Genomic DNA, 14,515 nt, shown 5'->3' on the forward strand with positions numbered 1-14,515 from the left:
AATTAATCAACTACATTTTCTTTATTAAAAAGGGGAGTGATGTAATGTTTCCAAGTAATTAATTTAATGAATTACATCCCCTGTTTTATAATTTACTTTCACTTTCAATACTTCCAGTCTTCCACTTTCACTTCTTGTTTTTGGTTATCTTTGTATCCTGCCGGCAAGCAGCAACCAACTCTGCATCATGTTTATCAATAAACTTTAATCTTCAACCATCCATCTTTGCATTATTAAATTATCATTTAATACCCATTCAAACATTACAACCATGTCCAAGAAAGGAGTGTTTTGGGGTAAAAGAGTTAAAGTTGACATTACCATTGGATAGAGAATATTAAAAGTTTGATATCCCAAATGCCAAGTTTGAACTTTGATTTTACTTACTTCATTTGGAATGTACTGATTGTAACTGTACGAGTCCCTTTTAACTTTCATACACTGTTATTTTTTATATCTATCTTATATTTGATGACAGAGTAACCATCACAACTTTTCCATGTGACCATCAGTTTTACTACAAAACTTAACTTGACACAAACTTGACACACAGAAACACACATCCCATTTTCATGTTTTACATTCCTGTCATCTTCTTTCAAAAAATAACTACCACTCATTTTTTTTCACCAGGGACATTGTGTGAAAGGAATAAGGATGACTGTCTTCAACACAAATGCATTAATGGTGGTGTTTGTATTGATGCTGTCAACAACTATACATGCCAATGTCTGTCTGGGTGAGGATATCCATATCATTTGTTTTAAACCTATTTTTCATCCTGTCATGTACAATTCATTGACTCAATCTATGGAGCAGCTGGCATGAAAAAGGAGGATAAGTTTGCTTTGAACCTTTACTGGTGGATTTTATTTAACTCTGACCTAATATTTTATCATTGTTTTTTTCTGAGAAAGCTGTCAAAGTGATGTGAGTTGCATTGCAACAGAGATCTTACATAGTAAATGCTCTCTGATTGCAAAATTACTGCTCTATATTATTGGTGAAAATTTTTCTATTTGCAGTTACAACCAGATAATCAATATATGTAATGGTAGACATTTTAAATTGAAAGAAATTCAATTGCACTGTTTAAGGGTTATGTTAGATTAATTTTACACCCCAGCCGCTGTCAATCAAATTGTGAATTAATAGCTATGATTTATTTAACTCAGGTGGATGATAATTTGCAAAAACCTCACATAGAGTGTAGCAATAACATGATTTTATCATTTTCACACTTCAAGAAAAGTCTGTTCCACATGCCTTACAACAGAGCTTTTAAATGATAATTTTCCATTTAGATTGTGAAAAAAAAAACAATTTTCATATTGATATGAAATCATCAAGCACTTTGAAATGTTGTTTTAATGTAAGTTCTCATGAGGTGGATTAGAGACATCTCAATGTGCAAACGACGGTGCATGGGGGAAGATGAGAGAAAAGATGGATTTCCTGATGACGTAGTGCATAGGAGTGTCACTGAGGGTGCTGCACAATGCTTGCGACTCGGATTTCAATTCAGCTATAATTTTGCATTGCCATTACTTATCTTTTGATGAAAATGGAAAACAACTCTGGTGGTGTTGGATCAAAGTAAAATCGAATTTTGCCATAAATGGGTTAAACTGTTTCACAAGAGAATATTTCATATTTGAATAAACACTACTCTCTATATACTTATAAAGTTTAATTTCCTAATTCAAATATAAAAGTCAATGATCAGCCTCCGGTTCATTATGACACAGTACTAGAATAAAATGGTGAATTGTATGTTTTGTATATTGTTTTTTAATATGATTTAATTATTGATATACTTAGGTATTCAGGACCAAGATGCAATGAGATAGTGGATGCATGCTATACCCAGCCTTGTCATCATGGAGGAGTGTGTAGTTACAGAGGTGTGTGTAGCTGTGGGGATGTGGTCATTGCCTGTGGTTGGCATGATGAAGACTGTCAGAGAAGCAGATGTTTGGAGCGCAGTGATTGTAACCTTTTATCACCGTCGTACACTTGTGACTGCTCTGGTAATTCTAAGCTTTAACCTGCACTCGTATTGATTGTATCATTTTTTTAAAGAAGGGAGCACGATTCAATTCTTTGCTGATCCAAGTAATGTTAGGTAGTTACGTTTATAAAGCAAAGCATTATTATTAATATGCAAGGAGATAGTGGTTTCTCACCTCTGCAGGACCATTTGAAGGGGCTCTTCAACCCCAGCTCCCTGTAGGTTTGTACTTTTCTATGTAATTTTGCTTTCTTTTGGAATGAGATGACTTTGGGTTGTTTTTTAAAGTTATCTTTGGTATTGCTTTGTAGTATTTGAATGGGCCCACCATCAATTTCCATTGTTTGCCTAAGACCAATTGCAGGCTGGGCACACATAGATTACTGCTAGGATCTACTTCTGTTCTTGCTTTCAACTATTCCCTTTGTCTTGCTTTTATATAGGTTGGCTCGGGTTGGCATTTATAAATTATTCATTTGCTTTACAGTTCTGTTTGGTGTGTTTATCTCTATTTTCTTCGGTGCTGATATGATTTAAAGGTGTTTGAAGTTTCCATAAACTCCTAAAACATCTCTTAACCCTTTGTGGATTTCTCAATTTTTTTCAATGTTATATTAGTTATGGTATTACCAATAGCTTCTATATAGAATTGCCAATACAATGGCAAAAAAGTTTCTGTTTGGCAACATTTTTATTTTTATATTTCTTTTTGAGTAAATATTTTTATTGATTGGCCTATTTCTGGTTCCCAGGTACAGGTTACTCTGGAACTCAGTGCACAGTGGACATAGATGAATGTGTTTTGACTGCATCGAGCCCTTGTTTTAATGATGGTGTTTGTGTCAATACTGTAGGCAGCTTTAGGTGTGAGTGCGATGATACAGGATATCAAGGCGATAGATGTCAGGAGGATATTGATGAGTGTCGTCTTGGAAATCCTTGTTTTAATGGAGGTATGTAGGGCATAGACCTGTAAATTCTCAGTCAATTAACTGAAATCAGTCAATTCCTGAAATTCAAATATTTTAAAAAAGGAAAGAAAGAACTAGTTCATGAATCTTAGTCGAATGACCGTAAAGTAATTAGGAATGTTCCACAGCGCTTCGCATAGCTCATGGGCTGTTTATATTAACGATAGATATATTGCCAAAGCTAAGCGACACTTTTTAGAATTGCCGTGTCTGAACACATCCCAGTGTATTTTTCACATAGCCTTCGTGAAATTCTTTTTTCTCTTTCCAAACCTGTCGTGATCCCAATGGTAGTCAATTTTAACTGAGCCGCTGAGCGATAAATTTCACTGTTTCGTCAAAGCCAAAATTGACCACATTTATCTGGAGGGAAGTAAAAGTATGAAAGAAGTAAAATACGAAAGCTGGCAGTGCGTTATGTAGACACCTTCAAATCGAAAGTTTGGGATTGCTACAGTTCATCTCAATTGCCTCACATTATAAACAAACTGGTTGACCGTTTCTAGTTTCTTCACTGATTGGGTACCTAATTATAAGGAACAATGGTAAGTAGCCTAATTAATTACCACGCACATTAGTTTTCTGTCATTGCTTTGCTCAAGCGAGCTTGCTGTTTACTATTCATTTCGATTCTTTGGATTTTTCCGCCGCGACGAATTACGATTACGAAGAAGTTTTTCAGTCAATTTTTATAGAGCTCATTTACAGGTCTAAGGGTACTATCAATAGATGGACTTACTTAAGAGAAGTCAATGTTACTGCAGTGGGACACCACAATTCCGAGAAATGTCCAGTACCACCAAGATCATCCTAATTAGTTGGGTTTCCCATTTTGTCAGGGATATGGAGATTTCAGTTGTCCCACAACCCGTTCTGTCAGGCAATTTCTCAAGAAGTGTAGTAATGAAATGGACTACTCTTTAAGAGGTGTTCAAAGATTATTCTTTGTTGTTGTTTTTTTTTTTGTTTTTTTTTTTTGAGAATTGTTTTATTTTTATTTTTGTTTTTGGAGTTTTTTTTGGGGAGGCGGGGTCTTTTTATAAATTTTATTATTTGAAATCCAAAAACAGTTTGTCATTTTTTTTTTCCTGTCATGACCATATTCAAAAAGATGTCAATTGGATGTTAGCAATTACCAATAACTTTTATTTTTAAAATGCACTATTGATAGTTTGGACAAAATCTTTTTAAATGCCTCCTCACCTATCCCTGTAATTGCGAGGCCAGGTCACCCTTTACAAGGCAACTAATGGTGATAAAAGGATGGACTTTGATTAATTCATTATTCTGCCATTCATTTCTTTTTGTGTCTATGAAAGAATTTTAGAGGGGTTTTTGTGTCTTATTTTAAGCTGTCAGTTTGTTTTTTGTTTTTTTATTTTCTATCAATGATATTTAAATTTCATTTGAAAATTTTGCTCATTAAAAACAAAATGTCTTCCAAATCTAGAAACCATGACTATCCCCCAACCGCTACCCGAAAATAAAACTTTTGAAAATTGAAAGTCATGAGGATCCCACCAATGTAACCAAACAAAAAAACCCACAAAAAAACAAACTTGTCTCAAGAGCAAATTATTTGCACATTATGTTATCAAAAGATGACAATCAAACAATAGACAGCAAGATTATCTGGCCATCATGACTCATGAACAGAGGAGAACAAACAATTGAATGATATGAGAAGCAGAAATCATATAGATTTGACTTTGGCTTCACAAAACATGCTAATTTTTGCCTAAGTAAATACAAAGGGTTAGATCCCTAGACTGTTCTCGGCCGGTAGATCTGATGATGTCCAACTTACATTTTTATTGGTGATCAATACATTATTGTGCTGTGCGGAGTAAAAAGTAAATATTAAGTATCCTTTTACTGCAAAAATTAAGCTAAATGCATTGTTCATAAGCCTGTATATTATTTTACTTTCTGTTACTTATTTCATGTTTCAGTATTTGCAGAGATAAGCATTGCAATTCAGTATTGTCCTTGATCAGACTAACGTATTTCCAACTCATGTATGCTTTTAATTATTTTCTCTGTGATACTTTTTAAATAAAACATTTTTTAGAAACAAAGCCATTCAGAATTATGAAACTTAGCTTTTAAGTGGTAGGTCTGATTGAAGAATGGTGCTTTGTCTCATTGAGTCATCTCATAATATGATTTATAGTATTTCAGTGTTCTTAGATATTTAAATAAAAGGTAATAACAGAATAATATTTTTTGTCTTCCCTAGAAATGAAACTATTGTTACTTAAGTAGCATTATTCGACTTGTCTAACAATATTTATTTTTTAAGGTTCATGTGTGAATAAGGTTGGATCGTTCCAATGCCAGTGTCTCCAAGCATGGACTGGTGATTTGTGTGGTGAAAGCAAAAACCACTGTGAAAGTGGGCCATGTCTAAATAAAGGAGTGTGTAATAGTGATTTAAATGGATACTCTTGTGATTGTGATGGAACAGGTAAGTATTCACACTGAAATGGTTAGAGATATGTTTTGGAACATGATAATTTTTTTCGTCATATTACTTTTTTATTTAAAAAAAATCTTGTTATGACATTAAGGGAAACTTTAAGGTGAAAAGTCTTGACTTGATCATAGATATGAGTTAACATTAATCCCCATTCTACTGCTTAATTGTTTCTTGTTTATGCAGAAGCATGATTACTCAATGAGAAGATTACTTGCTTCACAAACAATGGGACTAAATGTGTTCCATTGTTTAATCAAGTTTTTTTAAGCCCTGTTTCCCCAGGAATGAGTGTGTAGCTATTTTTGTTAGATCTTGTGAAATCATTTTGCAATAGACTACCATTCTATTAAAAGGGTAGAAAGCAAACATTCTACCCTTTTATTGATTCAGAAATCAGGATAAAGTCCATTAGGTTTGACAAAGGACATAGGTCAGGTCTGAAATCTTCAGGTTTTAATAATATTCTGCCTGAAACTTGAAGCCCAACAACTGGCACCAATTTTAGAAACATTTTTTTAAAGGTTTCTAGTAGACTCCCTATGCTTCGCTATGGAATAACTCAAATGCTATGAAAGAAATATAGAATTAAATAGATGTCTACATGAATATTTCTTGAGGGGGAGGTTTCTTCTTTGTGGTCTTCAATTGATGCTTGTTGATGAGGTGACTGATACCTAGATCAATGGTTTTATCATGACTTCAATCTCTACTTCTATTTTTGACATTAATATGCTACTTATAAATTTTCCATCGATCAATTTAACATTACTTGAGGGTAAGAAAAGTGGGGAAAAGTGAGCCAGGTAACACTTAAACTGAAGTTCTATAATTAAAATGAGCTGAACACCAATGGTTCAATGATTGATAGATAGTCAGTGGGCTGTCAGGACTCTAATGTAATCTTGAAATATATACTGTGTGTCACAATTAAGTTGCCACCCGATAATGGTTTATTTTTAAAAAATGAGCGGCTCAAATTTGGTGAAAAAAGTATCAAATGAAAGAACAGGAAACACATTAGAAACACCATTGTGAATGGAACAGCTAAAGACAAACAGAGGGTCGAAAAAATGACCCTACAAATTTGATGATGAAATTTGAAAGCAAACAAATGCAAAAGGTAAAACCAAAACCCGGTTTGTTTTCTAACCTTTTAATTCAGTATCTTGTGTGAGCCCTATCTGACTCCATGCATACTTATATCTGACTTGCATTTAGTGTGTAATTGTAGCAATTTGTTGTTGGATACTGCAGCATACTCTTCTTTCAGTGCTTGTTTCAGTTGCTGGATAGTTCGAACTTCAGTGCGTTTATTGACACGTCTCCCCAATTCGTCCCACATGTGCTCAATGGAGACGTGTTAGGTGACATGGTCAATCATCCTTACACAATATAATATAGATGTGATAGATCAATAATGATAATTATGATATTCCAGCCATTCCATTATTGCAGGTTTTGACGGCAAAACCTGTTCTGACAACATCAATGACTGTGTCAACAACCGATGCCAGCATGGGAGTGTTTGTCAGGATGGTATTAGACAATACACATGTGTCTGTGATGGGACAGGATACACGGGTCAGTTCTGTCAGGTAAGTTTATGGTTTTTCTAGTCTTTCATTTGCATATAATTTTATTGAACATACTCTGACATTGATTTGAATGGCATGGAGATGCTCAGTTTGGTTTGCATGGCACAAGCAAGGCCTTGATGTATTGTTTTGTAACTTAGATGTATTGTTTTGTGTGTGCATGCCATGCGTGTAAGTACAGCGCCACCTGCCAGTCAGAAAAAAAAAAGAAAAAGAAACAGAGAAGCCATGTTTTCAAAGGTGATTTTCAATCTTACTTGGGCCTAAAAGAAGAACTTACCGTTGCCAACAAAAGACAAATAACGGCAAGGAAATTATAATTTCATTGAAGCCAGAGTTGCAATGTTCTTACTTCTCCTTTGGTGTAAATGATTTATTCTGCATTGAATGTCACTGGTAAAGGGTTAGTTGCACCGTCAACCATCCTGTGACACTCCTACCTCACTAAAGAAAACGGCAATCAGCAATACTGAATTGAAAAAAGGAGGAAAAAAATGAATTTTAGGAAAGAGTAAAACCCAAAAACAGTGTAACCCTACAAAGGCGAAATTTTATTTTACTTTGACCCATCACCAGATCTTACCTTTTTTATCAAAAGACAAGTAACGGCAATGCAATTATAGATAATTGAAATTTGAGTCACAATACTCTTAACTGCTCTCTTGATGGAAACAGTTTATTCTCCATTAACAATAATAAAGATATAAGGAAACTTATCTGAAACAAAAAAAGATCAGCCTCTTTAAGGGGTTAAAACACTGTGATACTCCCAATGTTCTACGTCATCAGCGACCCTTCTCTCTTTCACGTTTACCTCTTCCCCCCACCCCCTTGCCCCCTCCTTTCATCCCTTATCCCTTCAATTTCATGGTAAAATAAATATTTCTGCTCGGGATTGTGAATTGTTTTCTCTCTCGTTCAATTAAAACCATGACAGGTTTGTACATTTTCAGCCCATAGTCTGATTTCAGACTTTTAACAATTTTCAGTTCTCAGTTTTTCAACTGTCAACATTGATACCCTATATTATTATTTTTCATGGAAACTCCAAAGCCTAATAATAGATCATAATCACGATGATCGTAATCGACCATGATCATGTCAGTCTAATTTTAGACTATCAGGGAAATCTGATGAGTAATTTCTGCTAATGGGTTTTAACGATGAGGATCACGCCCTGCATGGTGAAACTGGTGAAACTACTTTCGTCATCTGAGGTCATGGATATGAAATCCGCTTGCTGCTTGATATCAATCTTTGTTATTTGGAGCAGAGGCCAAATTTTAGCCCAAAATGCTGAAATATTGAATTGCGAATAATGCATTTACTCAATGGGCTTCATGGCCCTGAAGAAGTACTTTTTTATTATTATTATTATTACTATAATTATTGTTGTTGTTGTTATATTTCGGAGAAATAAAGGCTATAAGGAATAGCAGTCATCTATAATAGGGGGCAGCGTGGCTCAGCGGTACAGTCTTTGCTTCGTACCCGCCACTGCGCTGTGTGGCCTTGAGCAAGTTACCTCACCCTAGCTCAATTTGCGGCATTGCACTGTGGCTTATGCCTGGGTTATTCCAGTCTTCCCTTGGAATAGACCCAAGAGAAAAATTTCCCCTATGGGATGAATAAAGGGAATTTTATCTATTTTATCTATTTATCCATACTTATACTACTGTATTGTATTTTTGGTAATTTTGTGCTCGATGATAAAAATTTATCATTGGCTTTACGCAACAATGTTGATCCCCAACTCTATTTTTTAAAAGAATAGATTAGAAAGATTATCATTACTTGGTAATATCAAGAGAGATTTAAAATTACGTTATCATTTTTTGTTGCAGATGAGATTATTATTACTTGATAGCTCAAGAGAGACTTAAAATTACATCATCAGTTTTTGTTGTGGATATGCTAGAATTACGTAGAATCAATTATACTTACAATGAAAGTCAAAGGTAAAAAAGAATGAGTATTACAACCTAGCAGATTTTCTTTTGTATTAATTCGAGTCAACGGGTGATAGAATTCGCCTAAAATAAAAAGATGATTTGCAATTTAATCGTATATGTCTGTAAAAAATATTTTAATAATTTTTTGATTGGCCAGTAAATCTGTGCTTGATGATAAAAATTTCGCGTTGGCTGTTTGGAGCAATGTTGATCCCCAACCCTATTTTAAAAAAAAATTATTATAGATTATTATTATAATTATAATTATCATCATCATTGTTATTTTTATTAATATTATTATGATTTTTATTATTATTATTGTTCTTCTTCTTATTATTATTATTATTATGATCATTATTATTGTTGTTATTATTTTTACTGTTGCATTTCTTTGTAACAATTATATCATTTCAGGAACCATCATCCAGTTGTTCCTCCCTTTCCTGCCTTCATAACGGTACCTGCGTGTTAATTAGTGGCAGTGGTAGTGGTAGTGATACCAGCGTCAGTAGTGTGACCTGTCTCTGCCAGGACACTGGATACCACGGTCATCGTTGTCAATATGATGACAATGAATGTCAAGATGGCAACCATTTATGTCACAGTGGATCACAGTGCGTCAATACCGCTGGTTCCTATACTTGTCAGTGTCAAGATGGACGCACTGGTGAGCGAGTTTTGGTTCTCTTGAGATTATCTACACAATTATTTTACTCTGACAAAACATATTTAAAGATTTGCATCAGACTGTAATGTAATTGATAGGAAATTCACTCTGGTGTAACTTTCAATTGGAGACAAATTTGTTTTTATTGGGAGGGGGGGGGGGGGGGCGGCGGCTCATGTAATAGACTTTTGTCTGGCTATATTATGCCACTGGTTTATAACTATACCATACCATTTTACAATTTTACAATGTTTATCAAGAGTTACCCCGTATCATACATCATTTGTTCAAGTTGTTACCATCTGATAGATGTTTCTTTTGACTCAATCTCAAAGTTTTTTGTTGGGTACTTGTCACTGATGCTAATTTTAGAGGTTTCTTTAGGTAGAACAAAATAAACGTATTTGCAACCAAGAATTAAATCATAGGCAGCATTTGCAAATGCTCCTGCTCACATTTTCCCAACCACATAATATGGATGTTGGCATATCCAGTGAGGGACACTGAATATCAATTATCTCCCCTGTGTACTAGTCCTCGTACACGAACTCAAGTACAGTGCACTCTGGATACGTCGACGTTGCCTAAGTCGATTTTTACCCAAGTCGATTTTTTTTCTAGGTCCCTCCCCCTTCTTCCTATATAACATCAGTAAAAAAAAAAAAAAACTCCACATAAGTCGATGTCGCTTAAGTCGATGTTCTTATCACTCATGACTACAATCAAATCACAAATAAACAAGTATTTCCATTAGTGAAAAAAGCTACCAGTAAGAATTTTAAGTGGTTAAGACTATCCGCGAACGATTGGCGCACATCGATGTGATGTAGGTGCTTTGCCTGACGTCCGTGTTCAATGTACACGAGCAGTATTGAATAACTTTAATTTCTCCATCTCAAATTTTACATTGTCGCAACTTCAAGTTCAAGATATTTTTGGTTCTAATCCCAGGCCATCCTATGTAATGGCCCTCTTAATTAGTATCAATTTTATCAAGAAGAATTCAAGTCAAGTCTACAACTACAACGGCAAACCTATCGCGGAAAAGGAAGATTCGATGCATTTGGAAAGTTTGGCATGCGACAGAAAGTCATCGAATAGGAAATTGGCATACCAGCTATTTCTGTCTCGACAATTTACAAGAAGCATGACCTTGACCTAGAGGCTCCTACCCTTCCGCTTTTTGCGGAATAATTTCACTTAATTGGTATACATTCCACATTCAAGGCAAAAAATCCGCTTTTCACCTTTCACATCGAGGAAAATTAAAAAAAAAAAAATCTCTAGTGAAAAAAAAGTGAGCTATGAATTATTTCGTCAGCATCTCCTATGGTCAATCAACACACATTTTGTGTATGATTAGTCCCTTCAAAGTGTGTGCTGCTGATGTCGGATAATATTATTATATGTTTGGGAGGGGGGTTGACCGAAGTATTATTATTATTATTGTGACTCCAATTCGTGAGGTCAATGACCTTGGTAATATTATATGTTGGCTTCAATCGGTAATAATATTATTGAGTACGGTGAGCTTCTTTCCCTATTTAATTTTAGCCTTGTGTCCGTGTGTGTGTGTGTGTGTGCCGGCACGCGCGTTTGCTTAATTAGGTGTGAGTGTGGGGGAGGGTCCTGACAAGGTTAAATCCATCCATTCAATGCTTTGCTCTCAGACGGCCAGGACCTGTGTGTTCTCTATTATTATTTGACCCCATTCTTAGTCTTTACACAATCTGTACATTTTTACACATTTTTTATTTTTAATAATTTGAGTACTTTTGGATTGTCTATTACATTTTCTGTTGCAAAGCATGTCATAGTCGATAACAGTAAGTTGATTCCGCTTTTTTATCTCAAATTCCGATTTTTATGTATTCTGATTCCTCAATGGGGCTATTGGGGGTAGGAGCCTCTGATGACCACTATAGAGACCGCGCGATATGAAGGGACATACTTATTCTAGATTGGGTTGCTTTGTTCAAATGCGTTTTTGCTCATTTGGTTACACTCCGGTTAAGTTGATTTTCGGATAAGTCGATTTTTTTCTCGGTTCCCCTGGCCATCGTCTTATCCGACCACATAATATGGATGTTGGCATATCCAGTTCGACGGGTTCACTCCTGATTACTCGCTATTTCCGAGTTCTCGCTATTCCCGAGTTGCCAGGAAAGGTCACTCGGCCGTACAAAAATATGGAAAGACAATGTGTGTGTGTGTGTGTGTGTGTGTGTGTGTTTGTGTGTGTGTGTGTTTGTGCGCGCGTGCGTGCAAATGACTGTGTGTGGATAAAGTGGAGTGAGGGCGGGGTTGAACACGGCCTTCGTTAACTACGTAATGATGGCCACAGGTTGAAGTTGATCCGCCCCTTCCATTTCCATCAAGATTTCGTGTATGTGTGTGTGCGAGTGTTTGTATGCAATAGGCATGTTTGATGAGGTAAGCAAGCGCATCACTCAATCTACTGAAATGATGGTTCCACGCTCCCCTCTCTCGCTGATCGAATGCGACTCGCTGACCGATGCTGCGAAGTGAGGCATGTTGACATGTTGGCTGCCAGTGCTTACCTCGCGCGTCGCGTGTCACCACATTGGGTGAATAATTGATCCCCACACGCACACAAACACACACACCCAACCCCCCCAAATTTGTTTCGCCTATTATGTACTACTACAGACTAGGCTACTATGTAATATTACTCGTAACGAAAAATAAGAAAAGAAAAGAAGCTAGGCTAAAAATATTTAAATCGCTCTTGTCTGGTGTTTTGCTTTACTTTGTTCGAAGTCCTAGGCTGGGGCAGGAAATGCTCGTTATTTCCGAGTTGACCTCTTTTTCATACTCGCTACTTGCATGCTAATTTTATTGACTCAAATAAGAGAAAAAAACGGGGATTTAGATTTTACTCGCTATTTCCGAGTACGTTACTTTCATGTTCTACTGTATCAATAATCTCCCCTGTGTACTAGTCCTCGTACACGAACTCAAGTATGACTATTGCTGAATATTGTAAGCCTTCGTCAAAATGCATCAGTAAGAGCTACCTTTTCCATTCATAGAGACTTGTCTCACATTTGTAAATCTGTTGTTCGGATTTTGGTATTGTCCCATAGGTTTGTGAAGTTAATTTTTTTTTGCTGGTTTGTTTTTGTTCGAACACTTCTCTGTATTGTAAGTATTGTAACTAAGATTATATCACATAGGATTCTTGGCAAAGAGTTTTAGCCTGAGCTAAGATGGATGATGATTGAGCTTACCTGCTTCTTAGCATACGGCAAAATAGATGTTCATTCTAAATAGAGGATTACTAATATCAGTTACCAAAATAGACAGTTATGCAAGCTCATTATTTCATTCATGAAAAGCTTCGTATTAATTGTTGTTTTTTCTTGTTTTTTTGCTGAAGTTTTAAAATGACATTTCTTCTTTTTGATTTGTCAGGTCAGCACTGTGAAACAGCCTTGTTTCAGCAAGATGACACCTCTTCAGCTAAAGTGAGCGATGGTGTGATAGCAGTCTGTGTATTATTAGTTCTATTTCTGATGGTGATGCTATCACTGTACTTGTTGTGGCAGTGGAAACGGAAGAGGAAGACACAAGGTCGTTATAAACCATCACAAGTGGAAGGTGTTGCAAAAAGTGGGGAGATTCCTCTGGACAAACTGGCAGATCGTGATGAGAGACTTATTTGACATATTAAAGATCAACGGACATCGCTAGTCATTAACTCACTCAACCCTAACACTGACTATATCCATAGTTTACCCAGGTTACTTTTACCCCATGCCTATTTATTACATTTTTCTGTGACAAATTATGGAGGAGGAGACAAATTATATCAAAGCTAATGTTTCTGGTTTTTACATGTTAATGGTAGTTGAATAAAACTATCTATGTACATGCTCATTTTTAATACATTTTTTCCAGTTTTGAAAAGTAGCCAAAATCTCTAGGATTGAGTGAGTTAATTCACTCAACCCTCACACTGACTATATCCGTAGTACCTATACCTGGGGTTTACTTTTACCCCATGCCTATTTATTACATTCTTCTGAGACAAATTATAGGCGTAGTATCAAAGATTATGTTCTTAATTTTTGTATGTTAATGTTAGTTGAATAAAACTATGTACATGCTCATTTTTAATACATTTTTTCCAATTTTTAAAAGTAACAAAAATCTCTAGTATTGAGTGAGTTAAGACCCTCAAAGACCTCCGATCACATCATATCCTACACAAATCGCATCTTGTAAAACCTTCTCATTCACTTGGCCGTCTAGCCTGATAATGACTGTGTCAAATTAATGATAATTTAATTTGTTACTATTTCACCAACTTGCTATACCTACCAACATACACCGTTTATCTCCTCTTACCCCCACCCCCCTCCCTCATTTCAGTAATTACACAATATTCTGATGTTTGGTTGTGAAATGGCATAATTTTTTTTCCACTTTTTAATTCTTTTCTTTGTATTTATTCAATTGTATGTATCAATATATATCCTGAGAACCAAGGATATTATTTTGCCAGTATAAAATATAATAGATCTGTCTCTGCAGTTTTTCTGGCCACAAATGACAACAAAATTCTATTTTAGCCTCAATTTTGTCCGTCTCTGAGTTCATTTTGTAATGGATGTATTAGTATTACTTTTTTTTTTCTCCGTACTCTATATTAGATTTCACTTCAGAACTAGATTCTCCCCCCCCTCCCACCCCCCCCCCCCCCCCCCCCCCCCCTTCTCTGTCTGTCATCTGCATTTTTTGCCAAAAGTTGCCAAAAAAAACCCCCAAAATTTGCCAAGAAATTTGCCAAAAAATTTGCCGAGGAGAACTAAGCGTT

At 35.7% G+C, this 14,515-nt stretch overlaps 1 protein-coding gene across 1 annotated transcript in view; it reads left to right on the top strand.

Annotated features, from left to right (window-relative positions):
* Positions 1-13,559, top strand: part of LOC144979616 (uncharacterized) — a 70,840-nt gene extending 57,281 nt beyond the window's left edge. The window contains exons 26-32 of the mRNA XM_078926414.1: positions 634-739; positions 1,822-2,030; positions 2,764-2,964; positions 5,285-5,449; positions 6,917-7,056; positions 9,423-9,675; positions 13,111-13,559. Coding sequence (XP_078782540.1) covers positions 634-739; positions 1,822-2,030; positions 2,764-2,964; positions 5,285-5,449; positions 6,917-7,056; positions 9,423-9,675; positions 13,111-13,361 — 1,325 coding nt within the window. The 3' untranslated portion in view covers positions 13,362-13,559. The remainder of the gene's footprint in view (positions 1-633; positions 740-1,821; positions 2,031-2,763; positions 2,965-5,284; positions 5,450-6,916; positions 7,057-9,422; positions 9,676-13,110) is intronic.
* Positions 13,560-14,515: the final 956 nt, after the last annotated feature.

The sequence above is a fragment of the Berghia stephanieae genome, chromosome 9 (assembly GCF_034508935.2).
Source record: "Berghia stephanieae isolate SIO BIC M18660-M18661 chromosome 9, UCSD_Bste_1.3, whole genome shotgun sequence".
In the NCBI taxonomy this organism is placed as follows: Eukaryota; Metazoa; Mollusca; class Gastropoda; order Nudibranchia; family Aeolidiidae; genus Berghia; species Berghia stephanieae.